Source organism: Scomber scombrus, chromosome 5 (genome assembly GCF_963691925.1).
Source record: "Scomber scombrus chromosome 5, fScoSco1.1, whole genome shotgun sequence".
Taxonomy (NCBI): Eukaryota; Metazoa; Chordata; class Actinopteri; order Scombriformes; family Scombridae; genus Scomber; species Scomber scombrus.
In genome coordinates, this window is record NC_084974.1 from 10054631 (window position 1) to 10081623 (window position 26993).

Here is a 26993-nt window from a genome sequence, read left to right on the forward strand (position 1 = left end):
TCTCTATCTCCTTTTTTATCTCTTCCTCTATTCCTCTATACCCCCCCTTTTCTCTTTCCTTCACCCACCTTTCTGTATCTTGTCTTCTCCCTTTATCTTTTCTCTTCATCTTCCCTCTGTCTTTCTATCTAACGCTCTCTGTTTTGATTCCCTCTCATCCTCCTTTTATTTTCTTGGTTCACTTCACCTTCACCTCTATCTCTCTCTCTCTCTCTCTCCCCTTCCCCCCATCAGCTAACCAGCAACATCCCTGTCACAACCTTGATCCTGTTTTGCATAAGCAGTAGATGCCATCCTTTGCTGTCTAAACTGTCCCTGCTCCCCCGTTGTTTACAGTCAATTAAATCGCATTGCAGTGAAAAAAAGTATTCTTGTAGCTCTGAGGTTAAGCAAATTATAAGACTTGGCCATTAATGCAGAGGGATGGCTACTTAAACGTTTGCTCAGGGGAGGAAACTTGATTTCCCCTTTATTTGTCTGACTATGAAATACATATGCATGGTGTGTTTCTTGTAGCTAGATGTGTCCTGTATGTCTCCACTTAGTGTTTGACTTGCCCACATTTTGCAAAGGAGGATGCTTTGCTGTTACCTATAACCTGTGTTTGCACTTCATTAAACAAATGCATTCTCTAATTTATTATAACAAGGAAATCATTCAATAGTCTACCTTCTTTCCTACAATAAAAGAGAACAAAAATACTCCTGAAGACACAGTTTTTCCCATATAAAGGGTGTTTGGCATCCTTTGTTTCCATCTTAAGAACAATTCAGACTGTAATGATAATGATGCATGGGGGCCCACTTTGGAGAGAACTCCCTAAAAGAGGGTATTAAAGTAATGGGAGCAGTGGGAGAAGAGAGTATAACACACCAAGTTTGATTTGGTTAGAGTCAGTGCAGGGCAGAAATACCGCGTAATGACATATACTGATGGATTTTTTTCTACTCATTGCTTTTCAACAGTGGAGTTAATCTTCAAAGACCAAAACAAAAAAGAAATTAAAGAGAAAAATGGGACTGCCAGTGGTTTTTATGCGACCTTGTTGGCGTTGTAGCTTTACGAGGGAGTGCTTAATAAAACTTGTCAGGCAACCACGGCAGCTGTGAGGTTTGATAAGATGTTGCGTTTGTGTTATTGATATTATGTTGACACAGTGGTGACTGTGGTGATTCTGCTCAGTCACAGTGATTTAGAGCTGTTCCCCAGGAAGAACAGGGCAAGGCCAAAAGGTTGGGCCTGTGTTTGGAAAGCGTCCATACATAAATCAACTAGAGCTAGTACTTCAGTCATTACATTATGCTCGATAAAAACAAACCAACTCTTCATCATATTGGTCACTATAATGGTCTGTTATTTGGATTTCATTTGCACTGATGCATCAACTAGATTGACATTTGCTGTGAATCGGGCGCACACATCAAGTGAGAGTGAATAGAGAGGACGGTACGAGCTCAGGTCTTCGTTTACGCAATTTTTCCTACTTTATAATAATAGCTGAAAAACAAGAAGCTCTATTTTCCTGCAGGTCCAAAGCCAGTGGTGGAGAAAACACTGTTTCTTTAAAATGGCATTTTTTACGTACGTTTTAAGAGTTTCTAGCACTCAGACTTCTGTGAAATCACAAAACACCTTTCATACAGTATATGTTAAGTTTTGCCCCATTTAGATTGCTACATGTTACAGAGTAGACATCAGCCACATTTTCCAACACTACATATCCTATATGCTGGTCTTTCTGCCTGCTTATACCAAGTTGTATTCCTCCTACTTATTATGAATTTAGCCCCTCTTCCAAGTTCTGCTGAGCTGTGCCTGGATTGCACCTTGTTTACGCCAATGGTTACCACAATTGCTTGTCATGCGCATGTGTGCTTGGGTTTGCAGCCTTTTTCAGGAAAATAGGGCCCAAAGGTGCAAATTAAGATGGGTTATACATGACATTAAGTAATTGGACCTCATTCATTCAGTGTAAAGGTTTGCTATGTTGTGTACTATGTAATGAACTCACTTTATCTCAATACATGCACATTAATGGTACCTCTGTCAAGACGTGGAGTTTCCATATAAAAATAGGAGCTGATGGAAAGGTGGAAACTCATTTTTATCATTTTATAAATGCACCTATAGTATTTGTTTTGTTATAAATGGAAGAAAATACTAGACAAGCTTGTGTTGGTGTTGTGGTGTTTGTGAGCATCGCACCAACTGAAAAGTTTGACTTCTAACGGTTTCTTTTCTGCTCGCAGGTTTATGTGAACGTATCTGTGTCTGTCACCTGTTACCGTGGAGACCAGCTCTTCCTTGTAATTGGGGGAGCCTGGACTGTATCAGCCAATGAGACTAAGTCCTGATTTTCTTTTGAATTTCCCAGGTTGGACTGTGGCGCCTGTCTCAGCTGTTGCAGTGATGGTCCCAGCTTGAAATCCCAAGAACAGTCTGGAAAAAACGGAGTGAATTAAAGTCATCCATTAAAAGAAAACTCTTGCCATGGCCAGGAAAACGGTTTCTGGGAGAATTAGTTTCCTGTGACGACAACCTTTAGATCTGCTGCTCTGTGACCTAAACTGACCAAGACGATGCTTTGGCTGCTGCTACTGCTGTCCATGTGGATGGGGCCTGAACAAACGGAATCTGCTCACGCTAATGAACGGCGAGTTGTTGCACACATCCCTGGTGACATCATCATTGGAGCGCTGTTCTCCGTCCATCATCAGCCTCCTGCCGACAAGGTCTGTTTTTATGTCTGTGTTTGTGGTGTGTCTGCTATCGAATGATTCAGTTTTTATGACTCTCTAGTAGGGCTGGGCAATATAGCTGAAACATGAATATGATAAAATGCTTCATTTCAGTCGATATCCTTATATAAAAAAAGTTTGAATTTAACCCAAAAAAACAGTTTACTGGCGAGCTGATCTGTTCTTTTTTAAATCCTCACCATCTGCACTCATTTTTTCACTCCAAGCTGTTCCTGTTGTTGTGTCACATGTCGATGGTGCAACCGAACAACACACCTGTTAATGATTGGCTGTTTGCGTGTCACTCGTAGCATGCTTCATTGTCAAGGGATTCGATGTTTATGAACCAGGGAGGGAGCATGCTTGTGTTTTCTTCATGCAAACAAACCTTGTGTATTTGTTATGTGCTTTCATGGTGGTTTGCATTAAAATTAAGTTATTGAACATTCAGTCTGTTCATGCTATTGATAAAGTGTCTGTCGTTGGCACATATTGCTATTGTTTTTATCACCGAGGTCTACCTTCAAATATAGTCTTGGCTGGATGTGAAGGAAGCAGTTTGAAAATGTTACAGACGTTAAAACAGAAAATGTATAAAATGATGGTCAGGGAAATGATTGGTAATATGTGGCAAAATTGCCCGCCTATTTTGCAGAGAGTCATAATGTTTCTCTGCTTGTAAAGACCCGAAGAACACAATCAATTTGTAGAATGGGCACTTCTGTGTGACTCCATGAACATTCAACCTCCATTAGCTGCCCCAGGAACCTGCAGTCAACCACTGACATTTAAGTTGTTTTTTTTCCATCTCATTATGGATAATTGCAAACAGGAAAAAAAACAACTTATGGACATGGCAGCCAAATACATATAAAGCAAATGTTAGTCCAACAGTGAAGCAACAGTGTGTTAAAAGCAAATTCATCCAGTTTACTAAGAATTAAAATATGCCATAATAATTAAAACCTATATCAGTAAAAACAGTTCTATCTTGATTTGATGTCTTCTTCTGCCCCGTCTGCATAGGTCCATGAGCGCAAGTGTGGCGCGGTGCGAGAGCAGTACGGCATCCAGCGGGTGGAGGCCATGATGTACACCTTGGACCGCATCAATGCCGACCAGCACATCCTTCCCAATATTACTCTGGGTTGTGAGATTCGGGACTCCTGCTGGCACTCAGCTGTAGCTCTGGAGCAAAGCATTGAGTTTATACGGGATTCACTGGTCTCCTCTGATGAGGCAGAGGAATGGGGTGGAGGAGGCCCCTGGGGAGGAGGAGGGGGAGGAGGAGGAGGAGGAGGAGGAGGAGGAGGAGGAGGAGGTGGAGGTGGTGGTGGACCGACGATGAAGTGTGCAGACCCCTCTGCTACTCCCATGCGAGGGAAGAAACCCATTGTGGGTTTAATTGGGCCAGGGTCAAGCTCAGTGGCCATCCAAGTCCAGAACCTTCTACAGCTTTTCAACATACCACAGATTGCCTACTCTGCCACCAGTATGGACCTCAGTGATAAGGTGGGAGCATTTAGCTTCAATTTAATTATGTAGAATTACAGTGTTGTAGATGCTTCTGGTTAACTCTCCTTATTATTGTTTTATTTCCATTCTATCAGAGCCTTTACAAGTACTTTATGCGGGTGGTACCTTCAGATGCCCAGCAGGCAAGAGCGATGGTGGACATTGTAAAACGATACAACTGGAGCTACGTGTCTGCCATACACACTGAAGGTACAACCACCCACACACCCTGGCTTTGACTTTTAAACTCCTCTTCCAAGCTCAGACAGGCACACACAGCCTCTGTCTTCTTCATTGTGTTTTTATCCTCCCTCTGTGTTTTCTCACGAAGAATGCATGATATTTCACTCTTTGCTCCGAATTACATTTATTTATCTTACCGTATTACCATTTGTAAAGAATTTTGCGATGCTTCACAAAGAACTTGTTGAGAGAGAAACTAGAGCCAGGGACAAAAAAGCAGAACATTTTTCCTTCAAACAACGGGAGGAGTATGTTCAGTACAAACACAAGAGGAAAAGACGAAGATAACAGAGAGAGAGAGAGCAATGTAACTGACAAGATCGGTCATAGCAACAGTGAAGCAGAAAGGGAGGGGGAATGTTTTTTTTAAAGAGATGAGTATTCAGCTTACAAAGGGAAATCTGAAGAAAATGGAATTACTGTAGCTGGGTTGAAGCTAGCTGGGAGCCAAACAGTTGATGAAGCAGTAGTATCCTAAAAGAGTAGATCTACAGGTAATGGCTGAATGACATAAGGGGAAGTGGGGTCACATTAACAAGTGTTGCCATGCTGCTGTGAACGTCTGGGGAGAAAGGGGAGACAGACATTGTGCCAGAGAGCATAGTAAAAAGGAGGAGTGTCAGGTGTCATCAGCCTCATTCAGTGTCTTGTCAAAATAACAAAAAAACAGCCAGGGATTGAATGATGTCTGTATTTATATGAACTGTTTCTTTAAAACAGCTGGTAGTAAGTTGAGTCAGTGGGTTTGTTGGTGGGAGATGTTGCAGATAGTGTGACAGCTACAGGAAATGGAGGACAATGGTGTAACTCTGTGCATGTGTCCACCTTCTCTCTCGGTGGACAAGTCACAAGTGTTTGTGTGTGATAAAGAGCGATAAACACATGTGTACACACACACACGGACACGCATTGAATGCTCTTGATCCCGGCCTCTGGCATTGCCTGAGGGTGTTACATCAGCGTTTGTATTGAAGTATGAAACACAAGTGTGTGTATTCCTTGTGTGCATGTATGTGAGTATGTACATCTGCATGCTGAATATCTATGCAAATGTTTGTGTCTGTATGTTAATGTAGGTTGGTAACGCACAGGAAGAGGAAGAGTGTGTAGAGATTATAATGAGGCAAACAATGTAACACAATGCAGCAGGTGATGTCAAACTACATGTATAAAACATGATGTATATGCACAAATGTAGAGCGATTTGTGCCTAAGACTTTTACAAGTTATGCATTTCTAATTAAGTATTTACCTCAGTGTTTCTCTTCTGTTTCAGACAAATTCAACTATTTTTCAACCTTATTCTTATATTTTTTCCAATCATTACTATTAATCATGATAGCATTAAACCCACTATTTTTAGAGATTTGGAAAATGTGGCGTCCGGCAAGAATAACCTTGTTTCAGGCAAGAAGCTTTGAACAGATTTACCAAAAACCCCCCAACACCCTTCACTGAAACTATACTTACTATAAACTAGAAATGATCTGAAACACATTTCTTTAATTCCAACCAAAAGTAAACATCAGTAGTAATAATAGTAACCTAGAAATCTCTGTGGCTGTTGTGGCTGATATTGCCTATCATATATAGTTTACTAACATGTATATTTTACATTCAGTACATATTTTATTGGTAGTTATTGGAGTTAAGTGTATTATCATATTTAACCCTTTAACAACCTGCCTCACTTCACCAGTCTTAAATAAGATTGAAGAAATGTTTTATGTAATATGTTTATGTAAAATGAATGAATGAGAAATATAGACAGGGAATATTAAACATTAAACCTAAGTAAAAACATTTATTCATGTAAACTTAGTGTAATTATATAATTGTTTGCACTAATTCTCTCAATTTAAAATTCAAAGGGGTTTCTTCACGTTATGTTCTTCATGTTAAAACAAATGTGCAAATCTGTCTACATTTGCTTATATAAATGTTGGGTTACAGACACCATGCATATTTGTAACCATATGATGTCAGAAATAACATTTGCTTTGTGTGTGACATTTAGTTTTCTCTTGAGATTAATCTCCATATGAGCATGTGTGTCAGAGCTTTCTGGTTTGCAGCTATTAATCCTAGCGATAAGAAGGAAAGCATGTATGTTTACAAACGCGTATGAGTGCTTGTGTGTGAAAAATCTGTGTGTTTGTCAGGAAAGTATTGATCTTTGTATTTCCTCAGACAGGCGGGTTAGACCTTGGGACTGGTGTTCAAGGTTGGGTGCTGCCTTCTGAAACACTCGAGAAACAATTACTCTCAGACACTGAAAGCCAGAGAGAGAGAGAGAGAGAGAAAGGGTGGCAGAGAGAAGTCAGAAAGAATTAGGAAAGGATAGGGAAGCGAGAGAGAGAAGGAAGAGGGGTTAGGGATAAGAAAGAAATAGGGAAGGCATTGTGGGAAAGAAGGAAGAGGATGAAAAAAGAGGGGGATACAGCAAGGAAAGGTTTGTTGAGGAAAAATGGAAGAAGAAAAATGGAAGGGGGGTGAGGGACAAAAGGGAGAAGAACATAATGGGGAGAGCAAGGACAGCGCTCTTTGTGTGTGTGTGTGTGTGTGTGTGTGGACACTGCTTGAGATAGATAAGAGAGTGTACCAGCGCTGCAGATTCAGAGAAAGATGGGGGTGAAGTTTATACAGACTCATTAATTCTCTGCATTAACATTTTGCATCTGGAGGCAAGAGAAGATGGAAACCAATATGCAAGAATCTGAATTATACATGTAATAACAGTACAGTAATTACACTGACGTAATGAAATAATGTTATTGGAGGGGTGGTGTGGGGGTGCTGAAGTATTTCTATCTCATTGGGGATAGTACATATCGAATTTGCCCAAACAGATGTAATTTGTAGATTTCACAATAATTGATTTTACAATGCGCATGTTATGCAAAGAAGACTTTTAATTCCAATTGTTGGCACAACCGCTAAAAGTCATGCACATCCCAGTGCTTTTCCTGGATATTTAGGAACTCTATGCTAGCAACATTCAGTTACTAACACCCCATAACCATGGATGTATTACAAGAGTTGGATAGGGCTCCGCCGCTCAGCCTTGCAAATTGTTTCGCGTTATTGCAGTGAAAAATCCCCCAAAAAAAACATTTTCCCCATAGACCACCGCTGTAAAAGAGACATCTGTAAAACTATCAACAGGATACCTTTTACTGCAAACAAAGATCAATTATGACTCTTTCTGTTATGAATGTTTGATCAATGGACGTTTTATATTTGTAAAAGTTTCTTGGAGCTGAGAAAAGCAAAAATCTGTGACGTCATCACAATGTAAAGTCTATGGGCAGAGTTGAAACTTGCAGGTGGGTGCAATTCTTATAGGACTGAATTGGCGCCACTTTTGGTCCAGTATCCAGCTGCTATATTACATCGATGCCCACATTTTAAAGGATCTGCTTTTGTAACTATGTAAATGCAACCCCCATTTTTTCCCCAATTTTTTTATTTCCAGGAAAACACATTGTCTCATATACAGGTCAATACAGCATTAATGCATCTGTTATCTTAGTGTGACTGATTTAAATATTTAGAATATACCATAGTAGAATAAATGCAGAAAATGCATACTTATATAAATATCATCAGTTCAAGTTTTTCAAGCTAAAGGATTGCTATTGAACCACATAATTCAGATTTAAGTCTAAAACCCAAATCAGACACAAAAGATATATAGATAATCATTAGCAGATGAACTGTGTTTTATGTAAAAATGGTATCAAGGGAAATACAAGGTGCTTGAAGTGCACAGCAGCACATAGTGTGTTTCTGCTCAGTTCCTTATGTGACTGATACACCACCATCATGGACTGAGGTGTTAGCATTACTGGAATAAAGGCTTTGTGGAGCACTTGGACAGACCAACCTGTAGCTAAAGGTTCTCCTCTGTCTCACTAAGCGCTCTGAAGGGAAAGGGACATATTGTCAAATGTCCTTTTATCAGCATTCTTCTTTCATCCACTATTGTTCACTTCCATAATTGGTCATATACACTGTACTGCATAGATCAAGTGTTTGCATATTCTGCACGATATCTCACATTTCTATCTCACTCTGATGTCAGTCGTGCTCGTTTCACTAAGGGGGAATCATTATCATTCTCAACCACACTGAGTTTAGTATTCCTTTGTCTCAATCCTTCTCTCATTCCTCTGTGTGCTGTTCAATTCAGTTCAGCTCAATGGGTTTTATTGACATGAAATTTGACATGTGTCACCCAAGCACGCTGCAACAGAAATTGATCAATCGCTCAATAAATGTCTCTCAAAAGATGTTAATCCTCTCTCCTGCTCCCTCTCCCTATTTTCTCATTGTACTTTTTAAAAAAACGTGTTCTTATGGACTCTTTTGATCCTGACACACTGACACTCTCTCCCCTTCCACCTTCTTTGTAACATTTTAACCATCGTCTATGGCAGCGTGTTGCCTAAGGGTGAAGATTCAAAGTGGGTCATGGGCCAGTTTCTGGTGGGTTCCCATATAACAAGAGCTCTTTTGTGTTTTAATGAGCCTGGGTCACAGGACTACATCTACTCAAATAGGCTCTGGCTCTGGTTCTGGAGATTTACCGGCTTCTGTTCAGATAGATAGATACAGCCATCTTTCTGTCCAGGCTCTATCCGTGATATCTGGCAGGGTGTATTTTCTATTGGCACAGATGGTAGTGAGGTCACTAAAGGACAAGGCTGGCGATTTTCTGTATTTTTCTTATTGTCAACAAATCTCATGTGCAGAGGCGAACCAACAATGATACGCACACAATACTTATTGGTTCGCCTCTGCACATGAGATTTGTTGACAGTATGTAAAATATAGAAAATCTCTAAGGGGGGAAAATGTCTGATCAGTTTCCATGGTAAAGCAGGTCAAAGACATGCAGGGGAAGACATACGGTACTGTTTGTGTAGGGAAACAGTTCATTATACCAGGTATGCAATTGCCTGCACCTGTATGTTGTATGAGCACATGCATACTGTACATATGCTCTTTCAGCTGATGCACATTTGTCTAGATGTTAATGTCTGTTAATGTGATAAAATGTAATGACACACTTACTGATTTTTGTTGTGACAGCCCCAAATTGCAAACCTGTCTGCACTGTTGACATTTTTTGTGTGTGGTGCTAACCTTGACTGAGAAATACTGGTGTCAGACATAGGGTTGTTGAAAGTGATGTTCTACTTTTCTCCTTGAAGCCAATAAGCCAGACTTCTGGTTACAGACACGGTATATTTTTAGACCCAGAGTCTGTTCAGTCGAATAAAAGCATGGCGCAAGTGGAGCTCCAGTGAAAACTACACCTGTGGAGAAAAGCCATTGTTATGGTTCTAAAACTGCTTTTATGCATCCTGTCGGTAACATGGAGCTATTTTGATAGCATAGAATTGGATTACAGAGCCATGCATCAATTGAAAAAGGTGTAACAACTGATTAGTTAGTTAGTGACCCCTAAAAATAATCTAAACACACAATTAGTGGTTTGAACTGATCTAGTAACTGACATTAAAGCAGGGATATATATGTTAAATATATAAAGTAAATTAGTGATTGTGACTGCAAGCTCTTCAAGCTTATACAGTATAAACTCCAGTGAGTCTGTTCAGTAATCACTTAAATGGATTTTATTGAGCAAACATTGAGTCATTATGTCCAGTGCATCTTTCTCCATAGACCTCCGAGCTACAGTTTATATTTAGAATCTAAAATAATTTTAAGTAACTTTATAATGAGGTATATGTTCATCACAAACTTTATACATTCCTGAATAATGTAGACTGATACAAATGTCATACAGAGGTTGTGAGTAGTGTGTGCATGTCGTTATGTGTTTGTGTGTGTTTTACCAGCTGTGTGATTCTGTCACTTTGTGGGTGACACAGTATGACTGTCAGTGAGACTGTTTGCCCCAGGGTATTATTACTGTTTTTTAGATTTATCTGCACTCTAGATTTATGGCACTGATGCGGAGGGCTGAGACCAATAGGGAGTGGACAAGGAAAGGAGAGGGATTGTGAGAAATTGGTGGAGAGGGCTGGGAAGATGCCCTTTACTTAATGAAGGTTTCAATTTTTACTACATGCTGTTTTCCCCTGTGGTGGCAGGAGGGGATGAAGGTTGAAAAGCGGAAACAGAGAGGGGAAAGGGAAGGCAACATGTAATCGTATGTACTGTAATAGACCTCTGATAAGAGTGACAAGACGATGAGGACGATAATTGAGAAGGATGGAGGAAGGGTAAGAGGGAGAGGCGAGGGAATGAAATGAAGGGGAAAAACACACACAACCGTCTTCCTCTGCATCTTTAAATGTACACTGCCTTTTTTACAGCTGTAGAGAAAAATGCTAGAGGAGGAAGGGAGGGAGCTCCACAGAGGGCGAGCAGAAGACCCGTCAGCTTTGCATGAGTTGCATGTTGTAATATGTTGTAATATACCAGATGAATAACAAGAGAAGATCAAAGAGTAAGAGGGTAGAAGAGAGAGCAGGGATTTTTGTCCTCTTTTGTCTTTTATGTTTCAAGCAAATTCTTACTTTGAGCTGTTTTTTATTCTTCTTCAGTATAATACAGGATGCAAGCATAGTAACTAAAGAGAGCTACAGCTTTGTAGAGGAGAGCAGCAAGAGGTAAAGGGGACAAAAAGAGACAGTGGGGAAAGAGGCACAAGCAAACAAAGTGAATTGTGAATATGTGAACTCTGTGCTAGAGGTCCCAATTGGATTTTTCAGTGGGAGATGATGAAACAAAAGGAAGTCGTCACAAGGGAGAAGGGAGTTTGAATTGTTTAAATGCACTGGATATGAATTCCTTTGCTCCAGTGTGATGGTCGCCATAGAGCTACAGAGGAGATGATGGAAACGAGATGCAATTGTGAGTAAGTGAACTTGTGCATTTGGCCCATGTTTGTGTTTTATAGGGAGGATTCGAGTTACTAACATACATTTAATCAGAGGGGTGGCACTGTGAGACAAAAGTAAGTGAATGAAAGGTATTATGAGGTAGTATAGAGAAGGTTTAAGTGTAACAACTGCAACCACTGAATGGGATTTCAATTACAGCTATCAATCCTGAGCGTAAGACTATTTGTTCCTTCTTGCCCTGCTTTGCATTCTGTGTTCGTTCACAGTCTATGATAAAGTTGACGAAGGTATTTAATAATTAGTGCTACAAAGAACTATTTTATCTTTTAGCTTTTCTAACATAAGGACAGTATTTGAAGATGACGACATGCTTAAGATATTTTCACTTTTCCTCGAACGAAGGGACAAATAAGTCTGTCTAAGCCTCTAAGCCTCAGTGTGTGTGTGTGTGTGTGTGTGTGTGTGTGTGTGTGTGTGTGTGCATTTGCATAGCGGATGCTTGCTGGAAAGTGTCCTGTAAAATCAAGCTAATTTTGGGCGCTGTAATGAGGGAGAGAGGACAGTCCGACTCCTACCGATTTCTGTTTAGTTGTAGCCTGAAGTGTATCTAAAACTGAGAGAGTGTGTGTGTGAGTGGGTGGGTTTTTTTGTTTGGGAGGGATACATGTATTTGTGTGAGCATGTGCTTGCAACAAAGCAACAGGGAGAGCGTGCATATGTGTTGGAGAGACCGAAACAAACACGGTGATGAAGAGACACATGACATTCATTGAGAGAGAGAGAGAGAGAGAGAGAGAGATGTCGAGAGAGAGAGAGAGAGAGATAGGGGGAGAGAGAGAGAGATGTCTCACACATAAATCCCTGTTGAGACCAGATTGAAGTAGGTTACAAGCTTTATCGATTTTGATGATGGTAACAGTACGAGTGTGTATGTGTGTATGTGTGTGCACCATCTGTCTCCCACTCCTCTCACTGAGACACTAATTACAGGACTTTACACTTCGCTCCACCACATTCATCATTGGCCCGGCGACACACACACACACACACACACACACACACACACACACACACACACACACACACACACACACACACACACACACACACACACACACACACACACACACACACACACACACACACACTGAGATAGAGCAGCGGTCAGGGATTGCGGGACTTCTACTTTCTGTGTACATGTTCTCTAATCTCCTTTCCCGCTAAGATTTGCCATCTGATCTCTTCCTCTGTTTTTCACTCTCTTCTTCGTCATTATCAGTTTAGGTACGGCGTGGATCATTGATACCTAATTAGGCTGCATTCTGTTATTGATAACACACACAGTAAGAGGAAGAAACATTAGAAGAGACAACAGTTTCGTTGAGTAAGAGGAGAGAAAAACACTGGTAACAGAAAAGAAGAAAGATTTTGATCTTGTTTTCAATCAGTGCAGAGAAAGGAAAGAGATAAAAGGCAAGTGAAGAGAAATTAAAGGGGGGAATCCTATCATATTCTTTGCCAGTGTGTACAACCCATCATTAGCATAAATTCCAGGTCACCCACTTTCTCTGGCAAAGAAACGGGTGCCACAGTGGGGATTCGCTTTCTCTGACATGAATTTGAGTTTGTATGAATAGTGCAGTAGCAGGCGAGTTAACGAAGGGATCAAGTCCTTTTAACTGTCATCTTTTCCACCAAAAAATGTTGTCTATTGGGGAAAAGCAGGAATAATTCCTGATAGCAGATTTAGATTTCAGTTTAAATATAGGTCATATTCCTTAATCTTTGCATTCTGTATTGTTCTTTTTTTCAAACAGCCCCCTTTATCTTTTTTTCTGTGGTTTTCTAGGCAACTATGGTGAAAGTGGGATGGAGGCATTCAAGGACATGGCAGCCAAGGAAGGCATCTGTATCGCCCACTCTGGTAAGAGACTTGTGTCGGGACAACCACACTAAACTAAACAACATTAATCCCAAACATTTAAAATATATATTCAAGTAAGAAACTAGATTTAGTTCATTCAACTATCAAAGCAGTAGAGCACAAGTATAACTAGTATTTAAAAGTATGTCAGATATTTGTCACTAATTACAAACATAATACTAAATAGATATGTACATAGTTTTAAGGTTTCAGTTCTTTGAGGAGATTTTCATTTAATTCAAACTGTGGGTTTCAAGAAGTTAATGCTTGACAACAATAACTAATGAAACTAAGAAACTGACAAATTAAAACATGAACTTCGGAGATATCTTAAGAGTGACAGATTATGTTTGCATTTGTCTGTTTCAGGCAAAATCTGGAGCAATGCTGGAGAGCATAGCTTTGACCGGCTGCTGGAGAGACTGAGGGTCCACCTGCCCAAAGCCAGAGTGGTGGCATGTTTCTGTGAAGGCATGACTGTCCGCAATATCCTCATGGCCATGAGACGCCAGGGACTGGTGGGCGAGTTCCTTCTCATCGGCAGGTCAGTGGAGCTTTTAACATCAGTCAGGCATAGTGATGTAGGGTGGTATAATGTTGTAGGATTTCCCCCAATGTAACTGTATCATATTGATTTCCTCTGTGCCCATACGTCTTGCACAGTCAGCAGTATTTTAATATTATTAGATCTAATAAATAGTAAAAATACATTGGAACAAATCTGTTCTTCATTGAGTGGGTTCTGTGTTATAAAGCCAAAAACTATATTCAACTGTGTCATCCGTTGGGGATTGTAGACATGGCTGCTTTGGAGGGGCTTTGTGCTCTTTTATAAAATAACTATTAACTATTAACCTTAAAACAAGGCTCCACCTGGTAAATATGTACTTCACTAATTTCAAGTTTGTTGCATATATGTGTATTCTGCTGGTAATTTAAACCTGGTCTTTGACGGGCAGTGCTGCTTGAGTTATTCCTCTCACATCCTCTGATGATTGTGAGCGATTGAGCCATTTGCCTTGAACATTTTCTGAATAAAAATGACCAGGTTCAGTTACTTCCTGATTTTGTGTCCTATATAGTAATTACTATGAAGTAAACTGATGGTGTGGCTCACATATCCAGACACTTCTTCATTTGTGATTGAGTTTCTAGATGATTGCCATTACATATTCTGATGTTATTGGAGGCAGTTATTATTTCAGTGGAGGTGGGCTGCCTCTGCTATAAACAACAGCAGGACAAATGGTGTATACAGTAGTAACCAGGACTTCACATGACCCAGGTAGTTTATAACCTGTGTATGATGAGTCTGCTTTGTTTGGAAAACTTCTTTTCAAAGACATTCATTTTTAAGAAGTACGTTTTGTGTCTCGTTAATGGAAAAACTAGATTCAACTGCTCTTCCTCCTTGGATCACAAACACAGAGAAGCAGTGAAATGTGTTAAAATACTACCAATAAAGACTATGCACCCATCCTGTACAGCAGACGACATTGTTGCCCTTTATATATTCACAAAAACTCTCAGACACACATGCTGTTCTGGTTTTTGGGGGCGGTTTTCACATTAAGTGTGTTCTCACTTCCACCTACAATTCAGTTTAAAAAAAATTATCCTCCAAATAGACTGTTTTTATCTACATCTGTGCTTATGTGTGTTTGCGTGTGCCTCTATGCATGTGTGCATTTGAAAGTTGTTTCTAAGCCTCTTGAGTTTTGGTTGCCATGCCAACTGTGTAATTAACATAAGATGAATAATGATTTTAGCACCTATGCCAGCCAGTATGCAGAGAACAAAATAGACTCTGAATAGACTGGAAACATTATCATGCGATTTCCATTAAAATGCCACAAATATAATTCTATTCAATTCTATTCTGCTCTTCCCCCCCTCAGTGATCTGCGCTGTGTTACTAAATCATTGTAGCCTGCATCATTTCTGTTGTTGTGGGCCACCATGATGCTCATTATCATCATCACCATCATGCTCATCTTACTCATCATCATCTTCATCTACACCATCATCATCATCATCGTCACCCTGCTGAGACTGAGGTAAAGTCTAAAACCATTACTAAATGAACTATACTGTACATTCTGTTAATTAAGTTGGACATCAGTGACTTTGTAAGGAGAGAAAGACCATAAAGAACCGAGAGAAATCCTGCCCTCATCAAATTAAAGGGATGAATCAGGTCAAGTCATGACTTTGATACTCTGTCTTTAGTTAAGTTGTTTTTTAACCCTTAGATGCATGACCTACCGATACCTACACTCTTCCATGAGTGGGGTCAAAAATGACCCCAATTAGAATGAATGCGTTTTATGCTGTAAACTTAAGAAATTTATTTCATTTTGGTTAAAGATGATGATTTGTATTATATTTTGGTCAACAAAAGGATTATTTCATGTTTGACAAGCTCATTTATCACTTTTTTATAACATTTTTATCCCAGCTTTTAAAAAGGTCAAAAACGGTTAACATCCAAAAAGTATCCCAATTAGAATCAATGCATTTAATGCAATATTATAACACAAGAATGATTTCATGTTTTCCATGCTAACACAACTTCAACATTCATTGTTTGTGTATCCGTCTGTATGTCTATGCATGTACACACACACGTCTTCTTTCTTCTCACTGTGAGCAGCTGTTACAAACTACTTGTTTCTGGCTGTGAGCACTGCACACAGAGTCACTGCATTTCCAGCAACTATTGGTGGCTTTGCACACATCTTACACCTCTTTCTCTTCTGTTGGCTCTGTCATAACCCTAACCATCATAGTGAGAGTCTGCTTTTCTACACAACAAATGCAGTAATGTTAGCTATCTAGTTAGCTAGTGTTAGCTTACTAGAAAGTAATTTGATAATAATAATTATAATAATAATAAAAATAGGTTCGATTTATATAGCACCTTTCACATATCCAAGGACGCTTTACAATTTGATGATGATAACACAACACTATATCACACAAAAATCATGTATGTGGAAATTAAGTTCATATTTTATAACAGCATATATATAGGTATAAAAATGATGATAATACTTGTACTAATAATACATGTATGTTGCTGTGAAAAAATAATCTTTAGGGGTGGTGAGACTGCTGGCATTAGATGTATGGATCGACAGTAAATATACCTGACAGTCACAGTTGATAAAAATCAAAGGTTCCTAGGGTTAACCCTTGAAATTCCATAGAAAATGATTGGGGTCATTTTTGACCCCACGTATGGAAGAGTGTGGTACTGATACAAAAAATGCAATTACTTAAAAAATATAACAATTAGATACAAATCCAAATGGCCTCGTGTCAAAGACAACCTATTTGAGGAATACATGGAAGATTAAACGATACAAATTTAAAATTACAAAGATATCGCAAAAAAACAACTGCTGGGGTCATTTTTGACCCCACTTATGCATCTAAGGGTTAAATGTGTAGCCATATATAATACACAGGGTGTGATGGAAAGTGTCTATTCAAATAATTCTACACAGCAAAACATCTGTTTTGAGAGCTGGCCCAAAGCTACAAAACTGAGGAGGAGCCCACAACAGCGCTTTACCCTCCTCTAACAATTATTTACATCCATTTACTTACATTTCCACACTGACAGTGGTAAAAAGATCTTGGCTGAAGATCTTAGCTGATTTCAATTAGGAGCTGCATTCATTTTACCAAAGGTCTCATGCCTTTGTTCAAGTAAAACATGGACAACTCCTTGAAAAGACTCTTCTGTAGTCTGGTAACACCGTCGAGGACGAAGCTGCTCTGCCCAAGTTGCGCTCTATGTCGAGACTTGCTCAGGATCAATGGATTAGACTGGACACCAAGCCGAAATCGCTACCAACTTGCTTGACACCCCCCAGACCACTGTGACACTGCATCTTCAAGTCCCAAAACATTGATTGCAGGGTGATTGATGGTCAAGCAGGTTACACTTCCTGGAGCTGTGACTTGTCGCAACTCAGGAGCTTTAGTTGCAGATATGGACGCTTCCACATTGCACGCAGCAGACCTCTAAAGTGCTGTTAGTACTGTCTTATCCCAGTCTAAGTACACTCATGTCTTTAATGAGCACAGTGTCTCATTCAATTCTGTACACTGTTTAACTCCTGTAGCAATGTGTTTCCTAATTTCTCCTACACCAATCATTTGACTAATTCTTTTGATTCTCTGTGTTCCTCAACCTTAGATCTCATTGCTCTTTTGAAGACTAGATCTAGCACAAAGACTAGAACATAATTCCAACCAAGTTCTTATTTGAAGCAATGTGATATATTGTGCCCCATTTGCTTTCCACTTTGAAAAGCATGCTGTCGTCTGGTTGTCTCAGATTACTTTAAGACTGCTTGTGTCCAACCAGTCCTTAAAAACCTGAGCTTGATCCTACCCCTCCTAGATTATTGTCTTTTATTTCTACGATTCTTGAAAAAAATATTTAATTTCCAGGGCAGCTCCCAAATGTGAATATGTGGAAGTTTATCAAAGTAAAGCTGGAAACGAAAGAGTTGTCAGAGGGTCACTGCTGCAGAAACCTAACAGAGGTAGCTGTGATTTGAAGAGAGATTTGTGGTTTTTGACAGGTTGGAAGCTGGTGAGGCTACTAGTTTGTCCTTATTGTTCTTACCTGTTATTCGGAGCACCTGTATGGAGAAGAGTGGGATCAGGGGGAGAGTAAGAACCTCCCTCACTCTTCATTACACTCTTCTGTTGAAGCCCTTCTCTATCGTGATAAACAAAAGCAACTGGTGTAGCACATGGATGTCTTAACTCTCGCCTGAGATAATAGTAGAATTAGCAATGACAACAACTGCAGTGCATACAGAAGAGGAAATTCCCAATTTAAGGGAAGTTAAAAGGGAGTTTTTCCTTTGCCACTGTTGCCAAGTGCTTGCTCATGTGGGAATGTTGGATCTCTTTAAATTAAATTTAAGAGTACGGTTTAGAGCTGTGTAAAGTGCCTTGAGATGACTTTTGTTGGGATTTGGTGCTATTATATAAATAAAGATGGATTGATTGACTGAAAAAAAAGAAAGGTGTTCAAAAAGAAAAGGTGAAATTTGGCACTTGTTATATCTAAACGCCTATCCACTCTAACAAGTTCAATCAGATAAAATGTTATTTGGTATTTAATCTGGCAAGTTATCCCAGAGTGTTGAGCTCTGATATTACTTGCCAAATTAAATCCTGTTTCAAAAATGTCTTAAATTATTCAGCACCATCTAACAGTAGAGCGGTCTCCCTCACTTCTAGTCACTTGTCATATTAATATTTCTTGAATTTAATAAAACGTTATTTAAATCAAGTAAAGCTCTCACACGATTTGCCTTCACTTGTTCGAAGAAAATAGTTTTCTATGGTTTGATATAGAACTTAATATCATTAAAAATTGTTATTCTTTTGCAGTACATCTGATAGTCCTGTATCTCTGGCCAGTCTGTTTTGATTAGATCAGTTAATTGAATATCAGCCTTCGTTAGCGTCAGTATCATAAACGGGCTGTAATTGTAAATCGGAGTTGGTCACGGGTGGGTGCTCTGCTCACTTGAGGTCTGTTGAAGGAACTTCTGATTAGACCAGTTTGGCCAACACTCGTTTAACACCAGGATAATTACATTACCACAAGAGCACACAGATGATGATAAAGCAGATTATTCAGATACCTAGGGCGGATTACTACAGTCATTAAAGCAGAAGAAAGGAAAACCAAAAGATCTTTAGATGTTAATATTGCATTCTTACTGTTTGGGATTTACTGTGTGCACCATATAATAATTTAAGATGAACACAAATTCTCATCCCCTTTAACATTGTCTAGATGTAAGAGCAAATGTGATGTGTGTGATAAGATATACCTTAAAACGTTTTCAGACTGACGCAGTAACATAGTGCAAAGCTGCTTGTGCCATCAATATCAGTGAGTTGTCTCTTAAACAGCTTTATCTGCCCCTGATATAACTTCATTGCAAATTTCAACGCAACTCTAGTGTAGACATCGGCAGTGGCTTCTTTACTTCTCAGCCTTAGATTCCTCCTTCTGAATTAGATCATGCTACCTCTAGGCTAGATGTCCAAATGATAGATTACCTGCACCATTATCCATTATTGAAATTTCATATATACAGAACAGCAACAACGTATATAGACCCATAGATTATAACAGTGATAATACCATTGCAATAATACAACGTTAATATTACCATAATAATAAACCAGGGATGCAGTGTCACGTTGAAGGCTGCCTTATTCACACAAACTGAAAACATACATTTTATCAATATAAAAAAGCCTCAGCAGTCAGTTTCAATGTGTGTCTGGTTTTAGATTTTTATGCCCTACATTTAGAAATAATCCTGAAAACCCACATCAGGTCCTAGGGCTAGGTACCACATCACAGAGAACTATGTCTCTCTCTCTCTCTCTCTCTCTCTCTCTCTCTCTCTCTCTCTCTCTCTCACACACACACACACACACACGTACACACGCACACACACCAAGCCGGAATTAGGAACCTGAATGTATTGATTGCCTCTGTCTTACAATTCCTCATGGTGCCAGCAGGCTACAGACCCATTAATGAATAGCTGGGCTGAGATAAATATCTAAAGCCACACGGGACACACAAACACCCCCCACACTTACATCTACACACACGCACACACACCGGCACAAATGTACATTTCTCACCACATCATCAGTTTTTCTCTAAATTAACTTAATAACCTCTTTTATCTGGCGTCAAATGATTTGTCTGACACACAATTAAGATACATCCTCCCCTTTTCTCAAATTCAGATGATGTCTTTCATCATTGACAGACCATAATAAGTCTATTTCAGCCCTCTCTCCTTCCATGTTTTGCCACCTTACATAATACTAATACTTGTCATATTAGCCCAATCACACAGTTTTTAAGGAAGTTGTTTTTCTGTTATTTTGGAAGTACTAAACTTTGATGCAGCCCTGTAGCAAATAAAGACAAATGCAGTCTGACTCATTATTCTGAGAAAGCTTCATATTTCTTAATCCCATAAATGACCTATTAAGATTGCAGAGCACTTTCTCTCTTCAGATGGATTTCTGCTTTTGTGTGTGTGTGTGTGTGTGTGTGTGTGTGTGTGTGTGTGTGTTTGTCTGTCCATCTTACCAGACAGTTGTGTTAAAGTGTGGAGTTTGAAGTGTGTGGGTTACACAGCAGGAGTTTCAGATTGTTTCTACCTTCCTGTATACACTAAAGCACTGTCCCTCCCTGCCATAAATTTATTGTCCGTGCAGGCCAGCGTAATAATAGCGGTGACTTATCATATGGTTGAGTTCACAGCAATGACATCTCTTTTTATTTTATGGTCAGTCATTACCGTTTAAAATACGATTCCCTCGCAAGCAGTGTCTGCCTTTTAACTGTTATTGTCTTTCCGATGCAGCAATGCTATTTATACATGACTGAAACAAGGAGACCAAGTTAGCTAAAACATTGGTTAACAGATGCAAACACATACTGTAGTAGGCATTTGTAGAACTTCTTTGCAAATATTGTAACTTCACAGTTTTAACAGTGTTTTTGTTGCGTTCCCATTATAGTAAATCCATAACTAAGGCTGTATTCTGTGCATGAGAAATGACTATACTGTTGAATGAATTGACAGGGAATAGTTTGAATCAAAAGTCAAAAAAGCAGACTCTCTCTGGAGATCATCCCGCACAAGTCTGCACCCCTTCTTCCTGCTGTTGCCATGGAAATATCCCTTACCATATTAGGATGAATCCGGCATAGCAGCTGGGGTGATATGTAGCGCATGCGCATGTGTTTATGTGAATGGATATGTGCATGCATGCGTGGGTGCGTTTTTATACATTATGTGTGTGACTGGCAGTAAATGTGCACTGCATGCTGTGCTTTTCTGTGTAGCTTAATAGTCGTATTGAGAGTGGCATTAACTGCATTCACAGCTGTTACAATGAGGGCTTATTGATAATGCTAGTGGTTCAAATCAGAGCCTAAGTATTTCTATGCTAATATTGATTGTTGTGTGTTGCTGATATATGGCTTATTTTTTGTCTCATTTTTGACTTAACCTCATTGTCTATGTCCCCCTCTGAATCCAGCTGCTTGCGTTTTGTTGAAGTGTAAGTTTGTGGTGTCTTCGAACGGGGAACCCCTTATCTGATCGTTTACCAGAGGTCAGACCCCTGCCGTGTCCTACTTCACACCACAGCTGTCTTGTTAAGGCCACACTTTCTTGTGGTTTGAAGTTGAGAGAGGTTAAATGGCATCTTGTGGCAAAACGGATCAAAATGTCTCAAAGCAGCCTGTCTTTAAAATTGATTTTTAGTGGATTGCACACCTGTGCGGTTGTGAGAGGGGATCAAAGGCATGCTGAGGACATATCAGGAAAATGGAGTCGGAGAGGGGAAGGAAAGATGCAGAAAGGAGAGGATTGAGAAAGAAATGAGTGTATGATTGAATAGAGGAGAGAGGGGAAGATGAGCAGAGCAGAGAGCAGCAGAGACAGGTTTACCGTGTGTGTTTGTGTGGCATTCATATATTATGGTAATAAAAGATTTCTTGTCAGATATGAAAAGCAAATCACTCACAGTAGGAGTGTAATTTACCCATCACTGCTGGGTGGGATGTATCTGCACCTACAAACACACATTTACACGGGCACACATTGACATGCAAAGGTGTTTTTTTACACACACACTGAACACGCACAAACAAACAGGGTCTACTCGAACCCTCTGAGTAGATACAGAGTTGTGTAATGTTCGCATGTATCGTGTCAATTTACTTTTGATTAAAACATGAACCGTTTCATGTCATTTAATCAGTGAAACGAATTAATCCTGCTCTTTCTTTTCATAGCTTTGCAATAAAAGATCGCTGGTAATTAAACACAGGGGAATATGTAGGAAGGGATGATAGATGGTAGAAAAGGGAGGAAGAGAGGGTGAAGGAGGAGATTAAGAGAAATTTGCTTTTAATGTGTCGCGTGTGAATGTGTGTCAGTGTGCATGGTCATTTGCCTACGTGTTAGTTTGTGCATCTTAGTAATGCAAACATGATACACCTTGCTTGTATGCAGATGTGTTTGTGTGTGTTTGTGTGTGTGTGTGTGTGTGTGACACAGAGTGATGGACTGATCTCCCTATGGTGCAGTCTCATATGTAAAGGTTGTGAGATCAATGCTCCGTCTTTGGAAACTCAAATGAACTCAAAATGTGTTTCAAATGCGTTTAAAAATATTACAATGAAAAGCTTTGCTCATGATTCCAGTATCGTTCCCAGCCTGAACAGAGGAATCTAGCTAAATCATTCTTATCTAATCTAATCTATTTTTCTAATCTAAATTAATCTTTAAGAGGAATCACAAACCTATCCTACGTTTTCCAAAAAGGATTTCTGCTTTTTCGATAGAATGGACGAGCCTATGTCCAACTCAAATATTCTCATGGCTCTTTGTTACGACTTGAAAGCTTATGTCAGTTTCGGTGTGTGTTTGGTCTTTGCAGTTTTGTGCAGCAGAAGCTCCGCGGACAATCTGTGCTCCTTTCAAAACGTTTAGCTCAAAGACTCCTGGAAATGTCACCGTTGGTTTAGAGTTCATGGCTTGTTAATTGTTACCATTAAGTCAGTCTGTCACTAGCAACAATGTTTGTATTGCAGTAACTGCGTAATTAAAGGTCAACATTTTATACATTTAAAGTTGTGATGCATCCTGTCACAGTTTAGTTCAAACATTTTCTATGGTTGACGTGTTTTTATCGCATTTATATTCAATCTCTGCCTTTCTTCATCCTCTTATTTTATCATTACTTTTTGTATTTATTCTTTTTCTTCTTCTTTATTTGGTCTGACTCAAATACAAACTTGCACTCATTTGCAAAGTCTGTCGTTCACACTATGTGTTCACAAAACTGCTGACCAGGTGGCCTGAAGCAGGCTTCTTTTTAATAATGCAATTTAAACAAAACCTGACCTCAACAAAAACAATGTTGAATCAAAACTCTTGTTATTTGACAAATATCCAAAATTCAAGTGTCTGTACAAATGCTTTCACCTGTTACCGGACTTGATGTTTATTTTTGTTAGTTTTTTTTAGAAAACAGAGCTTTTATGATTGTTATTGTCATTCATTTGTTGTACAATGACAAGACCTTTTTCTGTCATTTTTGACAAAGGAAGGAATTCTTGAAGCAAAGTGCCTTAGATCTCCTTCTTCCTCGGTGTCATAAGTGTCAAACACATATCAAAGAACACTGTCAGCAGGTTTATGTCTTCACATTTTAATCCCAATATAACTCTACCTTGACTTTCATTTTCTGTTGTCAGTTTGGGTGAAATCCTCGTAAGCCAGCCGATCTAAAGGCTGCTGAACTGAAGCTACCCAATATCAAAGACATTCTTTATTCAGCTCACACATCTTTCCGTCTCTTTCTCCATCTCTCTGTCACTACCTGACTGTCTTTTGTCCGTCTCCTTCTCTTTCTCCTCCTGCTCCTGCCTTTTTGACATTTCACTAGTCTGTCTTCCTGACAACACATTTCATGGTTTTCTATGTTTAGAGGGCAGTCGACTTGAGCATGTATGGTAGAGTGGAGTAGAAATACTTTTTTAAGTACATTTGAAGTCTCTCTCAAAGTTTGCAGGCTGTGCTCCTCAACAGTTCTGGATGTTGCTTAGAGTTCAGGTATCATATGTACAGCAGACAGCTTCTGTATTACCATAAACAATACAGATGTAGTCAGTAAATACATGGATGGAATAAGTAAATAAGAACAGCAGTAAAATAACAACAACTTAATTAAGGACTGCTACTTGCCATTGCAAGGCAGCCATTTGAAGATAAGATAAGATAACACTTTATTGATCCCTCCAAAGGGGGAATTAGCAGCACTGATAAAAGAGGAGATAAAAGAGAGAAGACATGACAAGACAGCAAAAGTAAACAGCACATAGTTCATATTCTCTTCAATAAACAGAAACAGACTCAAGTAGATAATAAAATATGTCAACCAGTGGAAATATTCCAAAGATTGCAAGAGACATATAACGAGGAATGTCTGCCCTCTTTTTAGAGTAAAAACAGTCAAAGTAAAAGATGTATAAGAAGAGTCTATTATCACATGTATCTGATGGTGTTGCATCATTCAAGTATTTTATACCAGTGTTCCATATGGGTGTGCATACAGCTGGACGTAATACACCTGTTATTTTATGTAGTATTATCCAAGCTTATGCAATAGTCATGCAACATGCTGCCTTTGTGCAGCTATTTAATGACACGGAGGAGAGAAGAGAAGATCCAGTTCATGTCACTTTGAGGCTGTACTTTATGGTGCTATCGTATTGCAATGGATTGCAGAGAAAGCGTTGCTGTTTTTGTGTCCGTTCCCTGTAGGTCAGTGCCTGCAGTAGTGTTTTTATCTCTAAATTCCCTTAAATGGGATGTTGGGTTGACTGAAATAGCATTACAACACGGAGCACCAAAACCTTTCGGTGAGCCTAATGCAGCATTGACCTTGTGCATTTGCCACGTACCACTAATACATCGGCGTGGGTTATTTTTAGCTGCAGAATTTAACCTCAGCAACAGCGAGATACAACATACGAAATGAAAAATGATTCACCAATAAAAGAAGATTTTTCTCTTCTACTTGATTCAGATACATTAATTTGCTTTGTCTTACCTTTAGCCATTCTCAGGACCAGTTTTACTTGTGATCATTGTGAAATGATAATATAATTTTATATTCAACAAATCTTTTTAAATAGTGATCCCAAATCCTGTTTGTAACAATTACTTTTAAGTTACAAGGAAGTTACATTTACACACTGTTGCTTCCATGGTTCAATGTACAATACATCTGGCTGAAACATCATATTTAAGGAATAAGGATGTTTTTTTTAAAAAAGGACTGTGAATGTTAATGACCATTAATCATACGACTTTTAAAAGATCATAGTAGTTTCTTCTGGTTCCATACGAGCCAACTTTTTGAGTTCATCAACATCTGAGTGCCTGCATTTAAAATTGTGCAGAAAAATCAAGTCATTAGCAAGTTCTGCTGCTGCATATCCCCTTCATCTTCATCCTCGCTGTTCCCACTGTAGGAGACAGGCTGATTAATGACTGCCACTGATCTCTCTGCAGTTAAAAAGGAGGAAAATATTAAGAGATTCAAGAACAAAAGAAGGATACGTAGAAGTCAGAGTCTCTTCTTGACAGGGAAATAAGAAACTCCCATACTCAGCCAACATATGTGGACACATGGATGCACCAACTCAGACATGTTTAAACAAAAAAACATGCCTGTACTTATTTGGGCATAAGGTATGTACATACACACACACACACACACACACACACACACACACACACACACACACACACACACACACACACACACACACACACACACACACACACACACACACACACACACACACACACACACTAATGGACAGACAGACAAACACACTCACACACACATATTCATCCTCTTATTGCTCTCCTAGGGAATGGCCTTATCCTCTTACAGCACTCCAATAGCAAAAGTGCTGGGAATTAGAGAGGAGAGGAGGGGGAGACAGTCCAACAGACAGAAGCAAAGGGACAGAAAGAAGGTTAAGAAGAGTAAATATATAATTGTCCTTCTGTGAATTTGTGTGCATTTTATGAATCTGTGTTTTGGTACAACAAACTTTGTTGTTTACTGTTGTAGTCTGTTGTGAGCTCTCCGTTCTGCATTTTGCTGCTCATTTTCTGCGATTTACACTGTGGGATTAAACCGACTGTTACGTCAGCCCAGTGGCTCAGCATGCTCAAATATGCACACACACACACACACACACACACACACACACACACACACACACACACACACACACACACACACACACACACACACACACACACACACACACACACACACACACCAATAATCCTTTTTATAGTCGTTGTTATAGTAATCCGCAAAGGAATCTAAAGGGTTCCCCCTTCGTTTTTCTGTTTAATTTTTGAGATATGCTAATGATTGCATTCTGAACATTCATTTAAAATATATTTAAATGATATAAATTAACAACAACAAAGATCTCATCAGGACACAAATAACCTATGATGCTTTGTTCTCAGCACTCTTCCTTTCTATTTCTGCACTTGACTTACTGTATCTCTTAATTCACATAATCTTCAGCACCTTTTCATCCTCTTTCTTTCTTTCTTTCTTCTTCTGAATACATTTGCTTTTCATCTATCACACATTTGAAAGGCTATCTATAAAGAACTGCCCCGCTCTCTCCTGAAGTGCCTGGACAGGAAATGAATTGGCTCTTAATTTAGCTCCGACTCTGAACCAGGAAAAGGTAATTATGAGAAATGTGAACTATGATGCCTCTGACAAATGGCAGACCCCTTGTGAAACGAAAGATGTGAATATGGAGAAATTGAAGCTGCTAAGTGTTTTGTCAGTTACCATATTTTGAAATAGTTTTTCTTGCTTTTTGTGTGAACATCACAGAAAAATGGGAGCAATTGAGGAAATGGGATTACACGACACAAGCTGAGAGACAGAATACAACTAATCCTCAGTATTTCATTATCTCTTCCCCTTTGTCTTATTATTCAGTTTTCAAGAATGTTTCCTGACATATTAAAGTAAAACAGATGTTCGCTA

The 26993-nt window shown here is 39.2% G+C and overlaps 1 protein-coding gene across 1 annotated transcript in view; it reads left to right on the plus strand.

The window, feature by feature from the left end:
* Positions 1-2579: 2579 nt before the first annotated feature.
* The window catches only part of grm5b (glutamate receptor, metabotropic 5b), a 48668-nt gene continuing 24254 nt past the window's right edge, over positions 2580-26993 (plus strand). Inside the window, exons 1-5 of the mRNA XM_062419316.1 lie at positions 2580-2732; positions 3765-4250; positions 4349-4463; positions 13224-13298; positions 13668-13847. Of these exons, the coding sequence (XP_062275300.1) occupies positions 2580-2732; positions 3765-4250; positions 4349-4463; positions 13224-13298; positions 13668-13847 (1009 nt within the window). The remainder of the gene's footprint in view (positions 2733-3764; positions 4251-4348; positions 4464-13223; positions 13299-13667; positions 13848-26993) is intronic.